The sequence below is a fragment of the Doryrhamphus excisus genome, chromosome 2 (genome assembly GCF_030265055.1).
Source record: "Doryrhamphus excisus isolate RoL2022-K1 chromosome 2, RoL_Dexc_1.0, whole genome shotgun sequence".
Lineage (NCBI taxonomy): Eukaryota > Metazoa > Chordata > Actinopteri > Syngnathiformes > Syngnathidae > Doryrhamphus > Doryrhamphus excisus.
Window position 1 is genome coordinate 20,517,552 of NC_080467.1, and position 25,257 is coordinate 20,542,808.

At 42.7% G+C, this 25,257-nt stretch overlaps 1 protein-coding gene, 1 long non-coding RNA gene, 8 other non-coding genes and 3 pseudogenes across 12 annotated transcripts; 2 read left to right on the plus strand and 11 right to left on the minus strand.

Annotated features, from left to right (window-relative positions):
• Positions 1-88: 88 nt before the first annotated feature.
• On the minus strand, positions 89-207 carry LOC131121060 (5S ribosomal RNA). The gene has a single exon (XR_009127597.1). It is a non-coding gene; the product is annotated as a 5S ribosomal RNA (ribosomal RNA).
• Positions 208-319: 112 nt separating this feature from the next.
• Positions 320-438, minus strand: LOC131121842 (5S ribosomal RNA). Its single transcript, XR_009128336.1, has one exon. It is a non-coding gene; the product is annotated as a 5S ribosomal RNA (ribosomal RNA).
• Positions 439-550: 112 nt separating this feature from the next.
• Positions 551-659, minus strand: LOC131123624 (5S ribosomal RNA; annotated as a pseudogene).
• Positions 660-771: 112 nt separating this feature from the next.
• Positions 772-880, minus strand: LOC131123514 (5S ribosomal RNA; annotated as a pseudogene).
• Positions 881-992: 112 nt separating this feature from the next.
• LOC131124267 (5S ribosomal RNA) lies at positions 993-1,111 on the minus strand. Its single transcript, XR_009128925.1, has one exon. It is a non-coding gene; the product is annotated as a 5S ribosomal RNA (ribosomal RNA).
• Positions 1,112-1,223: 112 nt separating this feature from the next.
• LOC131122195 (5S ribosomal RNA) lies at positions 1,224-1,342 on the minus strand. The gene has a single exon (XR_009128581.1). It is a non-coding gene; the product is annotated as a 5S ribosomal RNA (ribosomal RNA).
• Positions 1,343-1,454: 112 nt separating this feature from the next.
• LOC131121041 (5S ribosomal RNA) lies at positions 1,455-1,573 on the minus strand. Its single transcript, XR_009127580.1, has one exon. It is a non-coding gene; the product is annotated as a 5S ribosomal RNA (ribosomal RNA).
• A 112-nt stretch (positions 1,574-1,685) lies between these two features.
• Positions 1,686-1,804, minus strand: LOC131122757 (5S ribosomal RNA). The gene has a single exon (XR_009128652.1). It is a non-coding gene; the product is annotated as a 5S ribosomal RNA (ribosomal RNA).
• A 112-nt stretch (positions 1,805-1,916) lies between these two features.
• LOC131121558 (5S ribosomal RNA) lies at positions 1,917-2,035 on the minus strand. Its single transcript, XR_009128063.1, has one exon. It is a non-coding gene; the product is annotated as a 5S ribosomal RNA (ribosomal RNA).
• Positions 2,036-2,147: 112 nt separating this feature from the next.
• Positions 2,148-2,266, minus strand: LOC131120583 (5S ribosomal RNA). Its single transcript, XR_009127134.1, has one exon. It is a non-coding gene; the product is annotated as a 5S ribosomal RNA (ribosomal RNA).
• Positions 2,267-8,651: 6,385 nt separating this feature from the next.
• LOC131113029 (uncharacterized) lies at positions 8,652-12,562 on the plus strand. Of its 2 annotated transcripts, none has more exons than XM_058064216.1 (7): positions 8,652-8,955; positions 10,291-10,412; positions 10,561-11,234; positions 11,308-11,531; positions 11,725-11,872; positions 11,963-12,072; positions 12,163-12,562. In XM_058064216.1, exons 3-7 carry the CDS (start codon positions 11,027-11,029, stop codon positions 12,469-12,471), a joined length of 999 nt encoding a protein of 332 aa, XP_057920199.1. In that variant the 5' UTR covers positions 8,652-8,955; positions 10,291-10,412; positions 10,561-11,026; the 3' UTR covers positions 12,472-12,562. The 2 variants fall into 2 exon arrangements, with proteins under 2 accessions (XP_057920199.1, XP_057920198.1); XM_058064215.1 differs by lacking the exon at positions 8,652-8,955 and adding an exon at positions 9,494-9,561.
• Positions 12,563-14,151: 1,589 nt separating this feature from the next.
• Positions 14,152-15,858, minus strand: LOC131110683 (uncharacterized). Of its 2 annotated transcripts, XR_009120952.1 has the most exons (4): positions 15,595-15,858; positions 15,004-15,062; positions 14,300-14,409; positions 14,152-14,201 (listed from the first exon to the last, which is right to left on the minus strand). It is a non-coding gene; the product is annotated as an uncharacterized LOC131110683 (long non-coding RNA). The 2 variants fall into 2 exon arrangements; XR_009120946.1 differs by having other exon boundaries at positions 15,004-15,858.
• A 3,058-nt stretch (positions 15,859-18,916) lies between these two features.
• LOC131124097 (5S ribosomal RNA) lies at positions 18,917-19,025 on the plus strand (annotated as a pseudogene).
• Positions 19,026-25,257: the final 6,232 nt, after the last annotated feature.

Genomic DNA, 25,257 nt, shown 5'->3' on the forward strand with positions numbered 1-25,257 from the left:
ATTTGAAGGTGACACAGGCCAAACTAGACTCCAGCAAAAAGTGTCAAACAGCGCCCTCTGCTGTCAGGCAAGAGCAGAAACCATAAAAAGCTTACAGAACCTGGTATTCCCAGGCGGTGTCCCATCCAAGTACTAACCAGGCCCGCCCCTGCTTAGCTTCCGAGATCGGACGAGATCGGGCGTTTTCAGGGTAGTATGGCCGTAAGCTGCCAGGACACCTGAAAAGATCTTATTTGAAGGCGACGCAGGCCAAACTAGACTCCAGCAAAAAGTGTCAAACAGCGCCCTCTGCTGTCAGGCAAGAGCAGAAACCATAAAAAGCTTACAACATCTGGCATTCCCAGGCGGTCTCCCATCCAAGTAATAACCAGGCCCGCCCCTGCTTAGCTTCCGAGATCGGACGAGATCGGGCGTTTTCAGGGTAGTATGGCCGTAAGCTGCCAGGGCAACTGAAAAGATCCTATTTGAAGGCGACGCAGGCCAAACTAGACTCCAGCAAAAAGTGGCAAACAGCGCCCCCTGCTGTCAGGCAAGAGCAGAAACCATAAAAAGCTTACAGCACCTGGCATTCCCAGGCGGTCTCCCATGCAAGTACTAACCAGGCCCGCCCCTGCTTAGCTTCAGAGATCGGGCGTTTTCAGGGTAGTATGGCCGTAAGCTGCCAGGTCAACTGAAAAGATCTTATTTGAAGGCGATGCAAGCCAAACTAGACTCCAGCAAAAAGTGTCAAACAGCGCCCTCTGCTGTCAGGCAAGAGCAGAAACCATAAAAAGCTTACAGCGCCTGGTATTACCAGGCGGTCTCCCATCCAAGTACTAACCAGGCCCTCCCCTACTTAGCTTCCGAGATCGGGTGTTTTCAGGGTAGTATGGCCGTAAGCTGCCAGGGCAACTGAAAAGATCCTATTTGAAGGCGACACAGGCCAAACTAGACTCCAGCAAAAAGTGTCAAACAGCGCCCTCTGCTGTCAGGCAAGAGCAGAAACCATAAAAAGCTTACAGCACCTGGTATTCCCAGGCGGTGTCCCATCCAAGTACTAACCAGGCCCGCCCCTGCTTAGCTTCCGAGATCGGACGAGATCGGGCGTTTTCAGGGTAGTATGGCCGTAAGCTGCCAGGACACCTGAAAAGATCTTATTTGAAGGCGACGCAGGCCAAACTAGACTCCAGCAAAAAGTGTCAAACAGCGCCCTCTGCTGTCAGGCAAGAGCAGAAACCATAAAAAGCTTACAACATCTGGTATTCCCAGGCGGTCTCCCATCCAAGTAATAACCAGGCCCGCCCCTGCTTAGCTTCCGAGATCGGACGAGATCGGTCGTTTTCAGGGTAGTATGGCCGTAAGCTGCCAGGGCAACTGAAAAGATCCTATTTGAAGGCGACGCAGGCCAAACTAGACTCCAGCAAAAAGTGGCAAACAGCGCCCCCTGCTGTCAGGCAAGAGCAGAAACCATAAAAAGCTTACAGCACCTGGCATTCCCAGGCGGTCTCCCATCCAAGTACTAACCAGGCCCGCCCCTGCTTAGCTTCGGAGATCGGACGAGATCGGGCGTTTTCAGGGTAGTATGGCTGTAAGCTGCCAGGTCAACTGAAAAGATCCTATTTGAAGGCGACGCAGGCCAAACTAAACTCCAGCAAAAAGTGTCAAACAGCGGCCTCTGCTGTCAGGCAAGAGCAGAAACCATAAAAAGCTTACAGCACCTGGTATTCCCAGGCGGTCTCCCATCCAAGTACTAACCAGGCCCGCCCCTGCTTAGCTTCCGAGATCTGACGAGATCGGGCGTTTTCAGGGTAGTATGGCCGTAAGCTGCCAGGACAACTGAAAAGATCTTATTTGAAGGCGACGCAGGCCAAACTAGACTCCAGCAAAAAGTGTCAAACAGCGCCCTCTGCTGTCAGGCAAGAGCAGAAACCATAAAAAGCTTACAGCACCTGGTATTACCAGGCGGTCTCCCATCCAAGTACTAACCAGGCCCGCCCCTGCTTAGCTTCCGAGATTGGACGAGATCGGGCGTTTTCAGGGTAGTATGGCCGTAAGCTGCCAGGTCAACTGAAAAGATCCTATTTGAAGGCGACGCAGGCCAAATTAGACTCCAGCAAAAAGTGTCAAACAGCGCCCTCTGCTGTCAGGCAAGAGCAGAAACCATAAAAAGCTTACAGCACCTGGTATTCCCAGGCGGTCTCCCATCCAAGTACTAACCAGGCCCGCCCCTGCTTAGCTTCCGAGATCGGACGAGATCGAGCGTTTTCAGGGTAGCATGGCCGTAAGCTGCCAGGTCAACTGAAAAGATCTTATTTGAAGGTGACGCAGGCCAAACTAGATCCAGCAAAAAGTGTCAAACAGCGCCCTCTGCTGTCAGGCTAGAGCAGAAACCATAAAAAGCTTACAGCACCTGGTATTCCCAGGCGGTCTCCCATCCAAGTACTAATGGGGAATGGGCTGTGAAGAGGACTGGCGAGGTCACAAAGCAGTTGCCAAACAATGAATCACGACGATGTGTCCAAAGTGGGGGCAAAATGACAGTTGTCCAAATTGACTCACAATTACCTCACCTTAATGTCTCAGTGAACTCAAGGTTGGCTGGATGGGTGGGATTTTGAAGTTAAGGTCCCTTTTCCAAACTATTTGCCAAGTCACAATGCAAATCAGGATTATGCTGAAAACCGTGCTTGAACCAGGGACCTTTAGATCTTCAGTATAACGCCCTCCCACCTGAGATATTTCAGCTGCTAAAGTGGCTCTCAGTCTGGGCTAAAAGTAGGGCAGTGTGACACTGGGTCTGTGCCACGTAAGTTGCTGTGTCCCTGGTCCAGTATGTTGTCATCTTTGGTTGGAATGTCCCCATGCTGGTAACAGGTGGGGAATACAGTCCGTTGATGAGAATAAGCGGTGCAGAAAATGGATGGATTTCATTGGTTGAAGTCTCCAGCTACCATAAAATTGTTCATGGTCCACGAGCCTCTGTTTTGAATTCCCTTTTGGCCAATTGACACCACATCAAAGATGGCGGCGCGCACAGACGCAGCAGCTCACGGCTCTCCCTTTCAGTGCTTTTTTGCTTATTTTATGTGTGTTTGTCTATGGACTCTATCCACGTATACATCGGCATTACACCACTACACCCGACAGGACCTTGTGGACATCGGCTACCGACACAAACTGGCAGTTTGCAGAGACTTTCATCGTCGACACAACATCCCAGACGAGCTAGCGAGACCACCGGGCGCTCCGTGGATTGTTGTCGGGTCTGGAAAGAGGCGCAGGCGGCGTCGGGAGCGCAAGCAGAAGCGGGGTCGCAGGTCCGGCCTACTGCTACGGCTACGAAACAACCTACATAAGCCACCCCTGCCCAGCCTGTACCTCACCAACGCCAGATCCATTACCCACAAAAAGGACGACCTGGAGTTACAGCTTGAGGGAAACCGCTACATTCGTGACTGTTGTGTTCTAATCATCACGGAGACCTGGCTCAAACCGACGATCCCCGATGCTAGCGTGCAGCTGGCCGGCCGCTCTCTACACGCTCTCTTTACGTGCATGAGGATTGGTGCAACAACAGCAAGATCATAGAGACTCACTGCTCCCCTGACATTGAGTACATGTCTGTAAGATGCCGGCCGTATTTTCTCCCGAGGGAGCTAACTGTTGTGATCGTCACCGCTGTTTACATCCCACCGGATGCTAACGCTAGCACAGCACTCTCTCTCCTGTTGAACGTCATCAATGAATATCAGCGGGCCCACCCTGATGGCGTTCATATTATAGCCGGGGACTTTAATAAGGCCAATTTAAAGACTGTACTCCCGAAGTTTCATCAGCATGTGTCCAACGCGAGGACCAAAAACTCTTGATCATGTTTGCTCAAACATAAAGCACGGCTACAGAGCAACACCACTCCCCCACCTCGGACAGTCAGACCATCTCTCCCTGCTGCTCACTCCTGCATACACCCCCCTCAGACGCAGATCCAGACCCACCAAAAAGATCATCACCACATTGCCGGAAAATGCACTCAGTGAACTTCAGGACTGCCTCCAACACACAGACTGGGACCTATTTCAACATCAGGACCTGGAAACATACACAGTGACAGTACTAGACTATATCAAGTTTTGTATGGGAACTGTGTCTGTGGACAAAGTCATCCGGATTTTTCCAAACCAGAAACCCTGGATGACCAGCCAGGTCCGCTCCCTCCCCAAAGCCCGCGACTCTGCCTTCAGGTCAGGCGACAGCTCTGTACAGTACGGCTCGAGCTGACCTGAGAAGAGGAATAAAAACAGCCAAAGCGGACTACAACAGAAGGATAGAGTCCCACCTCTCCAGCAATAGACCACGAGAGGTGTGGCAGGGACTGCAGAGCATCACTAACTTCAGAGGATGTGATGTGATGTCAGGAGACCTGAGCGTGTCTCTGGCAGAGGAACTCAACAGTTTCTTTGCCCGCTTTGAAACACCACAGCCACACTCATCTTCTCCAGCCCTGCCCCCAGCCCCTCCCGGCCCCACGACGACCCCCCCCCCCCCCCCCCCCCATTAACTGTAGGAGAGCATGACGTGAGGCGTGTGCTCCAAGCAGTGGACCCCAGGAAGGCCCCGGGCCCTGACAGCGTACCTGGAAAGGTTCTCCGAGCATGTGCACACCAGCTGTCCGGAGTCTTCTGCAGGATTTTCAACCTCTCCCTGGCCCAAGCAGTCATCCCCACCTGCCTGAAATCCGCCACAATCATCCCCATCCCGAAAAAGTCACCCGCATCCAGCCTCAGTGACTATCGCCCTGTTGCCCTCACATCCATAATCATGAAGTGCTTTGAGAGACTGGTCCTCCAGCACATAAAAGGCTGTCTCCTCCCCCCCACTCGACCCCCACCAGTTTGCACACCGGGCGAACAGATCCACAGAGGACGCCATCGCCATAACCCTGCACGCGGTGCTGAACCACCTGGAACAACAGCACAGCTATGCCAGGATGCTCTTTGTGGATTACAGCTCGGCCTTCAACACCATCATCCCGGACATCCTAACTACAAAACTGGACACCCTAGGCCTCCCTCCCCTCACATGCAGATGGATCAAGGACTTCCTAACAAACAGACCCCAGAATGTGAGACTCGGCCCCCACCTTTCCTCCACCCGCAGTCTGAGCACCGGATCACCACAGGGCTGCGTGCTGAACCCCCTCCTGTACACTGCAAAAACTACATTTCAAGAAAGTAAAAAAGTTCCATTTTAAGCAACCGTTTCTTATTTTTTCCCTAAAAAGTAAATATATCTTGTCTAGCAATTTTCACATGAGAAAATCAATCTTATATTAAGAATGTATAGCTAGCCAATTCTTATGAAGATATTTTTTGCCAGAAATTAGACCTTTTTTCTGATAACAAGCTAAAAACCTCATTTTGATTATTCTTCAACAACAAATTAAGAATATTTATCTTAAAATGAGACTAAAACTGGTTTCTAAACTTTCTAAATTCAAGAATGGACTCACACAGAACTTACATCAATTTATAAACTTTATTTTCAGGGAAAATAATGAGACAATAATATACAATGTGCCATCAGTAAGAAAGCTTACCCTTGTAACATACGTTTGTAAATATTTTAGATAAGCAAACTATAATACATCAGATGAGACCTTATGTAACTCAATCACATCTCTAAGATTATATTTAATGGGTACATACGTCACATCTTTGTGCGTAAAAGTGTAATATGGAGTATAATCAACAAGGTTTTCAGAAGATAGAAGTTCATTTGCTTGTGCCATAATTGGAATTTCTATTTTGTATGCCATGTAATCCCTATCATGACAAAGAGTGGTGTATGGTTGGAGCTCAAAACAGTAAAGTGAAGAATTTATAACATATATATTTTTCACCAGTCCAAACTCAGGCAAATTAGCAGAAACTGCATTTAAAACTAATGTTTTTCCCGCGATATATTTATTTCCATTTAGAGTTAACCATTTAACAGACACAGCATGGTTGACATTGTCATTTCCCAAGAATACTCTCACTTTTTCTTTGAGGTAAGACATATTTTTTACTTCAGATGTGGGTCCTAGTATACTACCAGTTGAAAAAATTGGGTGTTCAGAGCTACTTAAATTCTGGCAACATTCAGACATTTGATTGTGCCTTATTAAAGACCTGCACACGTTTTTAAAATTGACTTTGGAGATCCATCGTTTGAAAAAACAATGTTTTGATTCAAACCTCATGCACATATGACGTACCATTGGTCCCAGGTTTTTAATCTGAGATGGGATATGGATTAAATAATGCTGTTTTGGGGTGATGTTGTTTTTGGGGAAAATGTGCCTCATATGCCTTAAGTGTTGTTCTATAAGTATTTTTAATTGGACAATAGTTTGAAGACTTATAACAGGAGCTAACAAAATTTGAACAATCTCTGTTAGTTCGAGAATGATTGCATGACATTCCTTATTTTTATCTGCATCAATCAGAAAGGGCAGTATTTTTAGAAGAACAATCATTTGCCCTGACGACTGCTTTAACTTATTATCATTTGAAGCTAAAGTGCTGTAGGCTACAGGGCTTGGTTTGTCCCTGACATCCAGTGGGGAATATGGGAAGCCAGCTATTCCAGCATTCAAGGCTTCCAACTCCAGCTGACCTAGAAGTATTAATTGTTTTATCACGCATTTTATTTCTAAAGGAGCTATGCCTTCAAGAATTATGTGCATTATATCTTGGGGTGTTTGCTTAATCATATTAAAGGCTGGGAAGTCTACTAATTTACTTCTCCTATTGATCCCATATGTAGTTTTCAGGCTGTTTTTGAGGAACTCTGTGTTGGATCTCTCAATGTCATCACACTGTCTGATATGTCTTTCAAGTGTCCTTTCCTCAAAATGTTCTTCAACAAAGTGCATCTGCATGTCTTCAAATACACATTCACATTGTCGACATTTACTATAAGCAAAACCTACACCCTCTTTAAACCCACAGATTTCATGTTGTGCTAAAGTATCACCACAAATTGAAACTACTGCTCCATATATTTCCCGTTCACCAGTTCCTGTTTGAATTTTTACTCCATGATACAGTCTCAACAAATCTTCCTGAAGTCTATCTAAAATTTTGTCAACTCCGCATTCAGTGAGCGTATTTGTATTTGCCATGGCAAGAAGTCGAATTGAAGCTAGTTTAGATCTATATTTAGGATGAATATTTCCCAATGTGTAATAAAACATGATCAATTTATTCTTGGTAGCATGAGACCCAAGAGGATTGCAGATTTCAATTTCATCAGAATAAAGGATTATTTGTAAAGAAGAAGGTCGAGCAGAAAATAAAGGGTGTGACTTGATAAGGTCTCCATCTATGATGTCAGTCAGATATCCATTTGTGTATTTTGGTCCCTCATCAATCATTGCTAACACCTTCGGATGTGACAATAACTGTTGTAAACTTTTAATGAGAGGAATGTAATGAAAGCATTTGGGTTTGGAGGATAAAAGTCTTTTTGTTCCCTTATTTCTTAAGCAAGCAGTATATCCCACAGTAATCTCCTCTGAGCCTATGAAATCTAAATTATTTTTAATTACACTGTCCTGCCTGTATGTTGTTGATACTGTGGCAAATGGATCCTCAACCTGATCAAACACAGACATTGCCTCCTTTTCAAGTTCATTTCCTGGGTGTTGCTGGAAGACACTTTGAAGCTTGCCCCTCAAATCAGCCACCAACAGAGCCTGATATTGTTGCATTGCTGCCACTACTTCATTGACGCCACTCTGAAAAAAAGAGAAAACAACTTAATATAACAATAAAGATTTTCAGATCTGACATTTGAGAAGAGAAGTACCTGTGAAAGATGATGTTTTTCTCTTGCACACAACACAATGGAAGTAGCTTGTTTGATTAGACAACCAAAGCCAGGGCCAGCCTGTAAAGTACACAGTAAATGCATTCATCACATGTAAAAGTACATTTCTAAACAAAATAATATTTAGAAAAAAAAGCCACACCAAACCACAGCTGTCTATGTATTGCATATGTATTGTACCGTGTGTAAAGTGCCAAGCACCAATATTCTAAACTCAATATGAGACTGGCATTTTGAGTATAGTGCTTGACAATTCTAAAAAGACTAACTCCTCAGATTTTTTGTTGTCTTAATTAATTTATTACCAAATTACATATACTGCGTAAAATTAATTACTAATGTAAAACATACATTATATCAAATGTTTATAATTCACATGGCTTTATTTAAGCCTTTGTGATCTGCTACAAAAATGATATTATGCGTTATGTTATAAATACAAAGCAAAGACCTATCTCAATGGACAAATGAAGCAAAAAATAGGTCAAACCTCACGAAAGAATCGGCTATACGACCGGCTCTAACGACGGGAGTCTTCTACTGTCATGATTTCAAAGAGCCGGCTCTGAGAGCCAATTCGTTCGCGACCGACACATCATTAAACCGACTTGGTAACTACAATATAAAGATGTTAGATTGCATTAGAAGGGACAAATACTAAACCGTTTGGAGATGGTTATTATTGACTGCGTTCGTTTACCTCAGAGGAGGATGCTGCAGGTGGGGTTTCTTCTGGTTGGACTGGTGCATCTGGCTTATCTGTGGCCACGACAGGAGAGGTGCGAGTCCGGGGTGGTGAATGGCGTGATGGAGGGGCGTTGAGAGCGCTTTCTTCAAAACCATCGTACAATATCACATTATTCTCAAAATGATCCGAAGTGGCTGCCATTTGACCCGTCGCTGCGCGCCCAGCTGGTCGCTCTGCAGTCACCGCGTCACCCATGGCAACCTGTTCCGGATGTTCCCGACGAGTTGGTCTGTAGGCCCACGAATTGTTACGATGCTCGTTAAGCCCCGCTGTGGGATTCCTCCAGGAGAACGGGGCTGTCCTATCCCGGCTACAGTCAAGATGTTCCGAGTGGCTTCTCCGGATATGATACCAAAGTGAGTTGTACACACGGTATTCCTTTTTACAGCCATCAATTCCACACACCACGCGAAAGTCTGGACTTCGGCTATGAGCTGAGTTTATATGACTTAGCAAGGATTTGAGTGTTAGAGCAACGAACACCATACATATAACGCAACGCCAAATCATTATTTTAAATAAAAGTACACCCTAACACTCTGTCTGCGTCCACACCTGCCGTGGTTCTCCCGCGTTTAATTTACCCATGATGCTTTGTACGGTGGGTCTGACAACTTCATTTTAGTTTGTTAAATAAAATAGTGTTTTTTTATTCAGCTTGTCTGCACATATCGCACATAGTTTGATTAAATAAGTAATATGTATATGTTTAAATTTGTTCATACGATTATATCAAAATACCAAGTTATGTTGTTGACTCGCACCCCCTCACAATGGACTAGCCCAATGCGCAGTGCTGTGTTTTAAAATCCAAGGGTGAGCGGGAAGAGTCGTAACGGCCGACGTAGCATTGCTGGGCGTCTTGCTATCGAGACACAAAATAGCATAAAAGGGAAAAAAGTTGCAAAAAGTTTGTTTGGCTATGGATACACTCGACGAGGTTACGATTGACACTCTAAAAGGTACGTTAAGTGGCAACAGGGTATAATGTAGACAGTTTAATGACAGCTATGCTAGCACAAGTCTTAGTTATTAGCTAATAAGTAAACAATTACGTTTATCTGGTGAGATTAAATTGTGTTTTATCGAAGATATTGTTCTTTGGAAATCCTATAACAAACCCCAAATAATTTACAATAATTAGCTAACAAATAATGCATTATTGAATGAAGCTGCTGTATCTTTTATTATAATGTATTATTGCACTACATATGTGAAGTGAACTTTTCCGTATGTGTTCATATATTTTATCTTATTCTGTTTTCTTAGTTTTCTTTACTTTTCTCTCCTGTCTTGTCTTGGTTGTTGTATTTTGTTATTAAGCTTATTCTGACATTGATTGGCGAGCTGCTGGAAACAGGAATTTCTCTTATTACTGAGGAAGCAATGAAAAACTAATGAGTAAGGGTTATGCAGATTTGTTCCTCATTAACTACTGTCATTTAGTGTACCTTATGGTAAAGTGTTATCAACAAAGTATATGTCGATTTTGTACTGCATTATAACAACCACAATTGGTCAGAGTTCACACATGTTGTACATGGTAAAACTATTGTGACAGTCACAATATGGTTTCAGTGATAAAGCACGGATAAAGCAAGCAAGTGTGGTAATGGTTGAAACGTCATTTACAGTGGTGTGCAACAGACAAGTTTGGCATTTAATGACAAGTGTATTGCACTGTATTTCAGCTGCTAGTATTGGAGAAGACTTACTAAGGTCACTCTCCAGGGATGACATCAAAGATTTGTTTCCTGGTCCAGAAAACTTTCTGAGACGGCGGGCACTGTGGCTTCTTGTGAGTGGTGAACAGGTTAGTGCTATTTTTAAAACTCAGATTATACTCTTCCATTACACTACATTTGATGAAACTGTAAATTCGTTTTAAGGCTTACTACATTTATTCTTGAGGAAAATTGCAAAAGGTAGATCCACAGATCATTAAGTGAAATTTATTTTAGGTTCAGGCTTCTGTCAGTGATGTGGACTCGACTAAATCTTCATATACTGCAACCACCGGCCCTCCAGCAGAGGAACAAAACGTCTCAATATTTTTGACCATGTCCAGCCCAGAGTACATTGTCTATACAGACAGTGAACTTGAGCAGGCACGTTCATCCCATTTTGAACAAAAACGTCTTGGGGCAACACAAACTGCACTATCCAAGGAGCTCCTCTGCAGACTCATAAGGAACACTATGACCAACATGATCTCAATTGCAAGAGCCCTACGGGACCCTAGGTACCCCAGCAGACATGAGGTCGATTCCATGGCTAGGCGATTGGTGGAGTACTACCCTATGTTGAAGGACAACTCCTCAGGTGACAAGTGGGTATGTAAACTTTCTGGTACAATATTTATTCCATGCAGTAGACTATAGTTTTTGTTTCCAACAACTGTTGCAGGCACACATCGCTAAGAAACTCATGAAGAGACTTTCAAATGTCAAAAGCCCAAAGAAGGCCAGGTCTAGCCCTTTAAAGAAAAAAGGTCGACTGACATCGGATGAGTTTTGTGCAAGTCACTTAAATACAGACTCTCCTGGGTCAAGCAATGCCTCTATGATCCCGGAGCAGCCTCCTGTTGGGTCCAGCACTCCAGAGACACAGCAGGAAACTACTGAAGATGATGCAGGTACAGTAGGTTCTGCTGTCTATCAGAGCTTTAAAAACACAAAGCTAATGTCTTCTCTTTTTCTTGCTTTCAGTGGGTTCTACTGAACTGCTCGACAGCCAGAAGAACCAGGCCAGACACTATAAAACCCTCCAAGACATGTACAAGTCTAAGAAGCCAAACAAAGCAGCAGTAGCCCATCTACTCAACCTTGAGTTAAACTCAAGAAGACGCTTTATTACGTCTGATGTTTTAAAGCCACAAGAAAGACCAACCCAAATTTTAGAAGCTTACCCATGTTTCAAAGAACTGGACCATGTGAGTAAAAAGATTTTGTTTCTGTCCAAATATCTGACATTTCACATTTTGTCATTACCTTGTAAGAGACTAGCTGTCTTTAATGTTCACAGATAATTGCATTTCATGAAGCCTCAGTAGATGACAAATAGGCTGATTTAATAATATAGTTTTATATTATATTATGCATTAAGCCATATGACATTATTTTCAGGTAATGGATGAGATGCAAAGGATTATCCAACCAAACAATGGCAACTACATTGGAGAGATTAAGGACAGATGGGACAACTTTTTCTCAAAGGTCCAGTTCTATGGTGTGATGAAGAAAGCCATGAAGCCTCCAAAGACCTTAAATGGAGGTTTGGTCACAATACTTGCCTTGAGTCATATCCAGATATGTAACAAATGCTACATTATATTGCTTTGTTTTCTGCTTTCATTCAAAATAGTGGAACACACCTTAGCAGTGTTTGCAGCCCTGCCAAGTCTCTTTCCATCGAGTACACCTCCACCAAAGAAGTTGGGTCCTTGCAGTGAAGCACTATGTCACGTAATTAAGGTGTGAAATAGTTTTACTTAAAAAAACAGGGACGGAGTGATATAATATCTGAAAAACCTGAGGCTTTATATTTTGCATTTTGTCATCTAGACAGCTGAGGACCCTGAAGGATTTTTGCATCAGCGAACCCTGTCTTGCCCAGTGTTGCTCATAAGTAAGGACAACTGCATGATTGCAATTGGCAGCACTCCAGTGACAACTTTTGCAACCGCAGAGCTGAAAGAAGGACTGTTGTACCTGATGGCATATTACTATGCATTGCACCTTTCATACCCAAAGTGTATTTCCACCTTGCTGCTCGTACTGCAAACAGAAATACATCAAGACTCCATCCATGCTCAAGATGCTAACTCCACATACAAAAAGGCTCTTGCAGAGTGGAAGTCTTTCATCGAGTGAGTGCACCTGTTCACTTTCATCATTCATCAGTTCAGCTTTGTATGTTGTTTCAAGCTTCAGAAACCATTGTTAAGTTGTTAAGATTCTTAAATACAGAGGTGGAAATAAACTATTTTTGTGAAGGACTGGTTTGACGTTATTATGATCATGCGGTTCAACGGTTCAGGATGTGTTTATCATGTTGTATTTTGTATATTGTAAGTATGAAAATGGTATTTTAAAGTTTTCTTATTTTAAGATTTATCTCCTTTTTACATATCTAGTAATTCTTGTATTTCTGCTTAAAACAAGCACAACATTAGAACAACTAGCAATTTTAAGAGCACACATTTCTTATCAATAAAGAACAATATTCCCATATCTAGAATATGGAAGAACATTTTGCTTAAATCTAGCATTCTAAAAGTACATGTTATCTCAGTTAATGATATTAATAAGAATATTTGGCTTAATCTGTTCTTGGAATAAGGACATTTTACTTAAATCTGTTGATGTGATTAAAAACAACTTGCTTAAAATTAGTCATGATTTCTCATTTTAGGACTTCTTATAGTCTTAAATTCACAAGAAAAAATTTTTAGTTTTAAGAATTCTAGCCAAGCAAATTTTGCTTACCCCATTGGCAGATTTTTTTGCTTGAAATAATAAAAGTTGTCTAATTTTATGATAGTTTTGCCTTGTTTCAAGTATGGCTGTTTTTGCAGTGTACTGCCTCAAGTTTGCTGACGACACCACAGTGGTCGGACTGATCTCACAGGGAGACGAGGCAGCTTACAGGGAGGAGGTCCAGAGGCTGACGACCTGGTGCTCCGACAACAACCTAGCCCTGAACACGCACAAAACAAATGGAGATCATCGTGGACTTCAGAAGGAACAGAAGTGACCCGCCCCCCCTCTACATCAATGGCGAGTGTGTGGAAAGGGTCCACACATTCAGGTTCCTGGGAGTCCAGATCTCCGGCGACCTCTCCTGGACAGACAACATCACAGCTGTCATAAAGAAGGCCCAGCAGTGTCTACACTTCCTGAGAGTCCTCAGGAGGAACAACCCGAACAGGGAGCTGCTACTGGCCTTCTACCACACTGCAAAAATGCCCTGTCAATTTTAAGGCTAAATATTCTAGATATAAGCATGCTTGTGCTTAAAACAAGCAAATTTGGCTGCCAGTGCAGTAAGTGAATTTCACTTGCTAAGATGTCTTAAAACAAGTCACTCTGTCCGACTGTCAGTATAGCACATACAATCTTGAAATAAGATCACAAAGACTCATTTCAAGCAATCTAGTTAAGCTTGGTTAATGCAAAAGAAGCTTATTATCACTCAAAACTAGGGTATTTTTTAGCATCAAATGACTTAAAACAAGATTTATTAAATTCTTGTTTTTAGGTTGCTAAATAAGACCACATGCTTAAAATAAGGAAACAAGACAATGCTCTCAGGAAAAAAAAACATGCTTTTATTGACAAGGACCAAGGTAAAGATTGTCTTCAGAGGGGTCACGCTCGTGAATACTGTCCTTCAGTACCTCATTCTGGATGACGGCTAACAAAGTGGCACCACATTTGGGGTAGGTGAGGTGGAAGGTGTAATAACACCCCATGAGGATCAGAGGAGCCTCATGAATCATTTCCTTAGGTAAGGTGGTCAGGAGAAGGTTAGTAGATCCTACCAGGAAGACTGGACTGGTGATGGGCCGTCTCTGGAGAAACATATTGGGGTCCTCAGATGGCTGAGAGCAACAAAGTAGAGACAAAAAGTAGAACAAGATTAAACTTCACGCATATCAACTTCATTTTCAGTTTGATACTGATACTGATGCAAACTCACCTCAAGAACATGGAACAGTGCCTCACATGCTGGTCCAAGCTTTTTGGGTGGGGGCATTGGAGAAGGGAACATTGAAGGAAGTGCCTTGAACAAAGCAATGGCATGTCCTGCTGAAAAACAATATGGACACATCAACTGCATTGTCTTTCTTGCTGTTAGGCAATTTGACTGTGACATTAAGTATTGTGCAATTGTGTAACTGAAAAGTCAACATAAAAGGCAAAAAAGGTAGTGTAATCATGGAAAAACTGTATCAGTGAGCGACAGCGTATGTTTGTTTATGTGTTTAGTGTGTATATCCCTGACACAATATGCATTTTTAGTAAAATAAGAGTAAAATAAAAGCTTTTGCTGTTATTGGACAAGCAAACTTAAAGTTTGGCTGGATAGTGTGGCAACAGCAGTCGGGGTGAATCTACAATATTCTCGACACTGTCGCTGCAGGGATATAAAAAGCACTTGTCCGTTGCACAAGTGAAAAACAAGACTGTAAGGGTCATATGTATACATGAAAAGGTGTTAGTGGTGTTTAAAACCTCTAGTGACCACCACATCTTAGAAACTTTTTGGTATTCTAAAGTCTTGGTGGATGATGAAGATATTAATCAATAATACTACATTAAAAAAATATTATTAACATCAGTCTAGGTGTGTCTAAAAATATGTGCCTTTATATGTGTCTTTATAATTTACATGACATTTACCTTGTAAGAGTGACACAGTTGCCTCATCTAATGTCTCCATCTCACAATGAAAAAGCAATCTGCAAGTTACAGTAAACGGGAAAAGAGTTCATGTCATTAAAAAGCAAACAAACAAACAACTAAAATAACAACAAACATAAATATGACGGAAATTATTTTGTCCATTGCTGAGACTCACAACCAACTGGCTAATGTTAACCTTCCTTATCATATCAAATCCCCTTCGCGCCATGCGACTTGAGGCAGTCCTTAATGTTAGCTAGGTTTAACAGATACAATTACTGAACACCAAAGGAAAACGCATGATATTAATGTCAGTTGACCTGGTATAAGCTACAGACAGTTTATTTACATGAGACTAATTAGCTACAGTCGTTGTACACACCCCATCAGCGAGGCAGCTAGCTAGCAAAACGGGTTTTGCAGTTAGCGAGCTAGCTTAACAAAGTTAAATCAGCTAACAGTTCATTAAGTTATTCTGTCAACTTGTTATATTTGGAGCGCCCCTCCATACATCCCCTATGCCTTTCTAATTTGACTGGCAATTCTCTTGGTTAGCTGATGTTTAACTACATCGAATTTCTACCTTACCTTGCTTGGTCGCTGCCCCACCTTGGCTCTCTGGTGAACTGATGCGATAAGGTCCGCTAGCCACAACTGCTAATTTTGGCGCGTGGCTCGTGATGCATTTGGATGTCCTCGTGAAGTAGGAAATTCACACTTTAACAGCTGATTTGGACATTAAAAGCCAGAGAATTTGTAAATACAAGTGGTAAACTCGGGAAAGGTCCATGGTGAGGCGTTATGATGTAGCAGGTCAACATATGTGAACAATTTAAGAACATTTTATTTTTTTATGTTTTTTTGGCCAATATTTAAAAATTAAAAACAAAAAAAAATGTTTATAGACATCTCTTCCTTAAAGAGACCAGATAAAAGTCTGTGTGATAATAATTAAAAGAGATGAAAATTTAAGCGTCTGTTTTTGCCTGAATGTACCTGCTGGGGAAATGTTAACCACAGCTGATGCTTGAAATTAGATGTTTTTTTCTTGAGTTACTAGTACTTTAAATAAGACTTTAGTGGATGTTTACAGACGTGCCTTGTATCTAGTCAAAAATAACTCTAACAAAGACAAAAATGCTTATCAAGACAAGGCAAGTGACATTTACTTGAATTAAGTCAAATGATCTTCCTTAGAAAGCACTAGATAATCCATTTATACTTAAAACAAGTTCAAGTAGATTTTCTAATCTAAATATAAGATTATTACACTTGGTCAGATCTGCAGTTTTTGCAGTGCACTCGTCCATCCAGAGCCTGCTGACCTACTGCGTTTCCACCTGGTACGGAAGCTGCACTGAGGCGGACAGAGGGAGGCTTCAGAGGACAGTCACGGCAGCGCAGCGCATCATCGGCTGCCCTCTCCCCTCCCTGACGGACATCTACTCCACCCGGTGCCTCAGCAGAACTCGCAACATCATCAAGGACAATTTAAATCCGGGTGCTCAGCTGTTTGACCTGCTGCCCTCCGGCAGACGCTACAGGTGCATCAAGGCAAAAACAAGCAGACTGAGAAACAGCTTCTTCCCAAGAGCCATCACCACCCTGAACTCAGACATACAACGTACAAATGTGCAATATTTTCCATCACTGCCTCTGTTACTATCTCAATCATATTTATTTATTTAACAACCGTTACAATACACTCATATATGACTTTACTCATCTGTATACACCAAACATTATTTGGTGTATATATATATTATTACTATGACCCATTGATCATTGCACTAAAATTAATATATCTGCTCCTGCATATGCTCCTGTGCAATACTATGTGTATATTTTGGATATCTTGTATATATCTTGTTAAATTGTTTTTTTTCTCTACTTTATATACTTTTTTGTTTCTTTAAACTTGACTACTTCACTGGAAGGAGAAGCTCTCCAATTTCGTTGTACATCTTGTATAATGACAATAAAGGCCATTCCATTCTTATGGAACTTTATGCTGAGCCATGCGAGGTACGCCATATGGCTGAGACGGAACCTCACAAAGTTTGAAAAAAGAAGATACCCGTATGGACATACTTTGAGGCTAATGTAAAGAAGGCCATGTCGATATGCCGGGCCGCCGACCAAGAAAGCTTCGAGAACTCTTTTACAGAAGGGAGCAGCCTAATCTCAGTAGCAGACAATGGCAAAATAATGTTCAACTTATAGGCTAGAGAGAGGACAGGAAAAAAAATAGTAATCAAAAATAATAGTGATAATAATAATGACAACAATTAAAAATATACATATATATACATATATATACATATATATACATATATATACATATATATACATATATATACATATATATACATATATATACATATATATATATATATATGATTTTTTAAAAATAATAATTTAAAAAAAACGCAGATCTGTGATGTACTGTTGTAAGTTCTATAATAAAAAATAAAAAAACGTCCGATCTCAGAAGCTAAGCAGGGGCCGGCCTGGTTAGTACTTGGATGGGAGACCGCCTGGGAATACCAGGTGCAGTAAGCTTTTTATGGTTTCTGCTCTTGCCTGACAGGAGAGGGCGCTGTTTGACACTTTTTGCTGGAGTCTAGTTTGGCCTGTGTCGCCTTCAAATAGGATCTTTTCAGTTGACCTGGTAGCTTATGGCCATACTACCCTGAAAACGCCCGATCTCGTCAGATCTCGGAAGCTAAGCAGGGGCGTGGTTAGTACTTGTATGGGAGACCACCTGGGAATACCCTAACCCTAACTTGAAGGTTAGAATCACATGGACTGTGGATGTAGCCATGACACCAATGACAACAAGGTAAATGAAATGTACCCCCTACTGGTGGCAGGTGGCAGCGATGACAGTGATGATGACTCGGACAACCATTATGGATATGCCTGACTTGTTTCTGACTTGTACTTTGACTCAGATGACGAGAACACTTCCGTTTAGATGTAAGCACATTTTTTGACAAAGATGACCTGCGAGGTAAAAACCGAGAGGACAGCCTAGGAGCGACTGCAAACAGATAAAAGCGTGATAAACAGGAGGGAAATGTTAGAATAAAATGTAGATACAGGTATTATTTTGTTAGTTATCACCCTTATATCAATTTGCTAAGACAATAGAAAGTGACAAGGAATGTTCCTGTGACCCTAATCAGATGCTCTGCAGATGCTCATGTTAATCCTGCAAGAATGTGTCAAGATAAGAACTCATTTCATTTTCTACCGCTTTTTCCTCACGAGGGTCGCTGGGTGCTGGAGCCTATGAGGCGGGGTACACCCTGGACTGGTCGCCAGCCAATCCCAGGGCACATATAGACAAACAACCATTCACACTCACATTCATACCTATGGACAATTTGGAGTGGCCAATTAACCTAGCATGTTTTTGGAATGTGGGAGGAAACCGGAGTACCCGGAGAAAACCCACGCATGCACGGGGAGAACATGCAAACTCCACACAGAGATGGCCGAGGGTGGGAATTGAACCCTGGTCTCCTAGCTGTGAGGTCTGCACGCTAACCACTCGACCGCCGTGCCGCCGATAAGAACTCATAAAACATTAAAAGTAATTGCTCTCAGATACACACACTCACATAGACAAACAAATACAGCTCGTGCAACTGCCTTCTCCACAACCCCCCCCCCCCCCCCCCCCACCTTAGAGTTGCACGACCATGTAGTAGGGACCCCCGAAAGAGAATAAAAAGAGGGGAGTGTGAACTGCATATTCAGAGTGGAGCGGCATGTCACTGGGTATGTGGTTTCACTCGCCTCGCTGCGAGCAACTTTGAATATTGTTGTCTGTCTCTTCTGTATTTCTGTATTTAAGTGTTTTTTAAAAGTGTCACAGGAGTTTGAACCTGACATTGACCTGGCAGCTTACGGCCATACTACCCTGAAACCCCCCAATCTCAGAAACTAAACAGGGGCGGACCTGGTTAGTACTTGGATGGGAGACCGCCTGGGAATACCAGGTGCTGTAAGCTTTTTATGGTTTCTGCTCTTGCCTGACAGCAGAGGGTGCTGTTTGACACTTTTTTTGTGGAGTCTAGCCTGCATCGCCTTCAAATAGGATCTTTTCAGTTGACCTGGCACCTTACGGCCATACTACCCTGAAAAAAAACGGTGAGAGCAGTTGCAGAGTAGATCACAGAGAGATATTTTTTTAGATATATTCAGTTTTTTCTTTTCTATTGAAAGTGTTTTTTTTTTCTTAAAAAATCTATTTTGTGAATGTTCAGGGAGTGGGTCCGTTCCCCCCTCCCTGTCCTCCCCCACCCCCCAAATTTGTGGCTGGTGGGGGGAGGGGCACTTTTTTTTTTAAACAAGGAGCACAAGTCAAGCTGGTAGCCAGGGAGCCATCAGACAAGGCTGCTGCCTATCCTAGGCAATTAGCTGTGGCAGTGGAAGTCGTGGGTGAGGGGGCCATTGCACCACTGGACAAGGGAATTGTTCTAAACTGTGGAACCATGACAGGATGCAGATTTAAAGGAATAAATAGATACGAAGTCACAATGAAGGATATGGAGGGGAAAAAGAAGCTCTTGGATGGTCTAAGAATCCAGAATTGCAGGTTAATTGCCTCTGAACCATGCAGAGATGAACTGACTGTTTCTTTTTTAAGTCACCCGGTATATACTGTTGGAATTTGACCACCTGTTCTTAGGTCAGTGATTCCTGTGGGTGTCGTGTTGGAGGCAAGAGATGACAACAAACTTGTCAGTTATATGGTTTACTCCGGGCTCATAAGTCTTTCCCTAACACCTGCAGAGACGTAGGCTTTACTTACAGGTCAGAACAAATGAGTACAGCTAACTGTCCCTGCCCGGCTTTTATTATGCTAAGAAATGTCGGTAGATCTCTGGCGCATCACAGGTGGCCCCCTCCTCTCCTCGGCCGACATCTTCTCACCAAAGGGAAATGTCCACCTCCAAGCAGGGTGGGCGGGGTGGAGCGGTGGAGCCAGCCGTTATCGACAGGCCGTGGCTGCCGACGTCATGCTCCCCCGTTATCTGTTGTTAGTCAAAATTGTGGATGTGTAGGAGAGCTCCGGAACTGTATGTGCCTGAAAGCGATTATGTGTCCTGTGATTTGCCCAAGGTTGCTTGGTTCTACTTGATTAAATGTAGTTCATAGTTATATGAGTGAGACACAAGAAATGGGAGACAAACATACATGAGACACAAAAAATAGGAGACAAACACACATGAAATCCTTCAATACTGAAGACAGTGAAATAATTAAGAAACTGGAGGACTGGGGAGTGACAGTTGTGTCACCAATAAAGAGGAGAAAGTGGCCAGGAACGGACATTTTGGATGGCACACGCTTCTGCCGCGTCAAATTCAATGAAAGGGTCCGCTCACTCCCCTTCGCAACCGAATTCTCAACACTTGAAGGGGAAGAATATTTCAAGGTGATGCACGATAGGCAGGTCAAGGTGTGCAGGCTCTGTATTCAACCTGGGCACAGCCTAAGAGAGTGCCCGGAATTCAAGTGCTTCAGCTGCTGTGCACAGGGCCACTACGCCAGGGAGTGCCGTCAATCAAGCGACCCAGCGGGAGATGAGGAGATGCCGGAAGCCAGAATCCAAGCAGAGGCGGTCAGCATGGAGGAGGAAGAGGGGCAAAGGCCTCAGAACGTCAAGATCACTGCAGCAGCAAGGATGGAAGACGAGGAACAGAGTCCGTGAGGGTTCGTGAGGACGGCGCAAATGAGACAGCAGAGCTGAAGCGCAAAAGGAGCGACGGGAATGAAGAGAGTGTGGAAGAGCTAACAGCAGGACGAGAAGACGAGACAACAGGAGAGGACACGGTCAACGAAAGTAAGAATGACATTGCTGACAAGAGGCATAATCATGGGGAGGAAATATGGAGGAGAGTGATTGATGGGTTCAAGGTGATTGAGGGAATCTGGGGAGAGGAAAGGGAGCTGGAAGTGTGTGGGGCAACAACGAGTAAAACTAGAGAGAGTCTAAAAGATGTATCGAGTGAGGGAGAAAAGGGTAACGGGGAAGAGACGAAGGGAACATTACATCATTCCCAAGTGAGGAGTCGGATAAGGGGCAAGAGGGTTTGACAGTGCAAGAGGAGATCAAGGGGAGAACAGCTGATCGGAAGGAGACAAAGAAACTGATCAGATTAATGTAGAATTAAAAGTGGGGGGTGTCAGACTTTTCTCCTTCTCACATGAAGTCAATGCTGACGCTTTCCTCATTCAATGGGAACGGACTAAGAAATAAAGAGAGACTGCTTTATGCAATGCAAATATGTAATGAGGACATTGTTTGTCTGCAAGAGACTAACTGGGATGAGGGGGTTATAGATTATATAGAGAAAGAGTGGATTGGGGAAATATTTGTTAATAATGGAGAGAAGAATGCGAGGGGTGTGGCAATATTAGTTAGGAAGGGAGTGGTGGAAGATGTAAAGGAGTGTGGGAAGGATGGGAAGGGGAGGGTTTTAGGGATTGAGTTTCATTATGGTGGCAAAACATATCAGCTATGGAACATCTATGAGAGGGAAAGGAAGGTTTTTTGGGAGTTTGAAGGAGTTCATGGAAGAGAACTGTGTGATGGTCGGGGATTTCAATGTGTGGTGTGGGAGGTTGGATGTGTGCACAGGGATGAGGTTCAGGGATGACAGCTTAAGGGGGGTTCTACTGCAAAATATGAGAGCAAATGGAATGGTGGATGTATGGCGGGAACGAAACCCAGCAGGGAAGGTGTTCACAAGGAAACAAGTGGTAGGGGGGGTGCTCAAACAAAGCAGAATAGATTTGGTTTGGGCAAAAGAAAACATCTTAACCAAGATAGGATCAATCAAATATAAGATGACTGCAATCAGCGATCATGCAATTGTGTGTTTGACTATATCACAAGGGAGGGAGGGGAGGGGAGGCGGGGTGTGGTGTTTGAATGGAAGCCTACTGCACGACACTAAATATAAAAATCAAGTGGAGACATGCATTGCAATATGGATGAATGATAGTATGTATGAGGATAATGTTGGGGAATGGTGGGAAAGGGTCAAAAGAGCAAGAAGTAGAGCAAGATATGTGATTGAGGGAGAAAAATGTAGTGGATATTTTCTGGGCTTGGAAAAAACAAACCAGAAAAGGAGCTTCATAGGGGAGATAGAGGATGGAGACGGGGGATCATCACAGATGGATTTGGAATAGTGGAGAGGGTAGAGCAGTTTTATAGGGACCTATTTAAAGAGGAAAAGGTCGACAAAAGAGTCATGGAACAGCTTCTAGAAAAGGTGAGGGTCAAGGTCAGAGAGGGAGATAAATTAATAAGTGAAAAAGAAATAGATAGAAGAGAGATAGATAAAGCAATTAGCGAATTAAAAAGGAATAAAAGTCCAGGTTCGGATGGACTGAATTTTATATTGAGTTTAAAACCATACAAACTCCAGTACTATATAGATTGTTTAAGTGGATGGAGGAGACAGGGGAGATACCAAATAGTATAAGAATGGGGGTTATAAGTTTAGTATATAAAAAGGGTGGGAGGGAAAAATTAGAAAACTATAGACCAATTAGTATGTTGAATAATGATTATAAAATACTGGCAAAAGTAATCACAAACAGGTTGAAGAGATTCATAGGGAAAATTATAGGAAAAACACAATCTTACGGCATACCTGGGAGGGACATCACAGACACAATATGTAGTATTAAGGATGTAATTGATTATATGAAAAAAGGCGGTGGAGGGATTATCATGAGCATAGATTTAAATAAGGCTTTTGACAGGGTGAATCACGAATATTTATTTACATTACTTAAAAGAATAGGGTTTGGAGATAGGCTGGATAAAAAGAATGTATAAAAATGCCGTAAGCGTTATAAAAGTTAACGGCGTTCTAACAGGGTTAATAAGATTAGAAAGGTCTGTCAGACAGGGCTGCCCGATGTCGGCCTTATTATACTCTCTATCAGCAGAACCGCTGGCATGGCTATTGCAAGGGAACAATTATATTAGAGGGATAAATATACCAGGAGGACAGAGGAGCTTAGTATACCAATATGCAGATGACACAACTATCACAATAAAAGATGAGGAGAGTGTAGGAGAAGTACTGGAAAGTATAAAAGCCTTTGGTAGGGCATCGGGGGCAAAGGTCAACATTGGGAAGTCGGAGATGATGTATATAGGAGTAAGTGAATCAGGGAAGAATGAGATGGGGTTAAAGGTGAAGAAGGACTATATGAAGATCTTAGGGATAAATGTGGAGATAGAGGATAGAGTAGAAGGAAGGGATAGAAAGTACGAAGGAATAACAAACAGTATGAAGAATACATTGAAATTTTGGAAAAAGAGACGACTAAAATTAAAAGGGAAAGTGGTGGTGGTGAATGCACTGCTAATGAGTAAAATGATCTACGCAATGAGAGCGTTGGATATGCCTGACAGAGTGGTGAAAGAAGTGGAGGGGTTGGTGAATGACTTTTTGTGGGACAGGAAAGGGGCCAGAATAGCACGGGAGGTTTTAGAGAACGAATACAAGGATGGTGGATTAAAACTAGTAAGTCTAGAATGCAAAAAGAAGGCAATGAGGGTGAAGACAATGGCGAACTATTTAGCTGCTAAGAATGATCACATGTGGAAGGCTTTTCTGAAGGAAGCAATCAGTCAATGTGGGGGGTGCGGAGAGAGTGGTGTATACATGAAAATGATAAAAGGAATGTTGAATGGAGTGAGTTTCACAAAGAGGTGTTGAGTGCATGGGGGGAGTTTGTAAAGAACATAAGCTATGAATGTCAAAATCTAAAACAAATATGGGAACAACCTCTCTTCTTAAATCCAAAAATCACAAGCGACGGAAGAATGATGGACAATATGCTGATCAGGAGGGCAGGTATAAGGAAAGTTAGAGATATAGTGTATGAATATGTACCTGGTTTCATGTCAGCACAGGTGATGGTGGATGAAGTGAAATTGAGGGGGGATGATATTGGGGTGGGAGAGGTGGAAAAAGTGATGGGCAAAATTAAAGATGGGATGCCGATGGAGTGGAGAATGATGATTGAAAGAGGGCATAAGGTGGGGGAAGACTGTGAGCTGGAACTCTATGTGGGAGAAGGGAAAAGTAAGAAAAGACTGGAGAATGTAAAAACCAAGATATTGTATGCATATTTTAAAGGAGAGAATGTTAGAAGGCCGGCATCGGACAAAGTGTGGGAAAAAGCAATAGAAGGAATGGATGTAAAGAAAATATGGGCAAATATGAGAGTGAAATGGAACACCAGTGAATGTGAGCACATGGACTTCATGCTAAGACACAATAGAATATTCAATAATCTAATTATAAGCAAATTTGATGAGAATGTAAGCAAAGAATGTGAAGTATGTGAAAAGAAGGTAGAAACATTTATGCATGAGTTCATAGAATGTGAAGGGTTAATAACATATTTTGACAAAATGAGAAAGCTCATAATGAGTTGTTGGGGGGGGGGGGGTAGATTTGTAAGGGACATGGACTGGAAAGAACTGTGGTTATTTGGTGTAAATAAAAGGGTGGGAGAATGTAATGCAAATCTGTTGAACTATACATTGAGCCATGCAAGATATGCTGTTAAAGTACGAAGAAATATGATTCACTATGGCAAGAGAAATGCGGATGTATGGCAATTTTTTAAAAGTATAATGAAAAAAGACATTTCCATTTTGTACTATTACTTGGAGGAGGGGGAATTCTATCATGCTTTTGTCAAAGGGAATACAATGGTGTATATAAATGAAGAAATGGGACTGAAATTCAGAATTGATGTGTAAAGTATGTTGAATGTATGAAAATAATAATAATAATAAAAAAAAAGCATTCAGTGCTCTCACCGCCGCAGCCCGGTTTCGATTCCCGGTCAGGTAATTGACATTTGGATAGGTTTTTACTGGACATAGGATTTGTCTTGGGCCTCGGTGGAATGGTTGGGGTCACCTTGAAGCGCTACTTGGGAACAATAAATCACGAACTGGGTTTCTTCACTATTGTTCCCAAGTATCTCTTCATGGTGACCTCAACCATTCCACCGAGGCCGAAGACAAATCCTATCTCCAGTCAAAACCTATCCAAATGTCAATTTCCTGACCGGGAATGGAACCCGGGCCGCGGCGGTGAGAGCACCGAATCCACGCCACCAGACCACCAGGCACTGCTTTAGGTCTGCACTCAGATTTGCTACCAAATCATTCCAGTCGTGGATAATGGACCT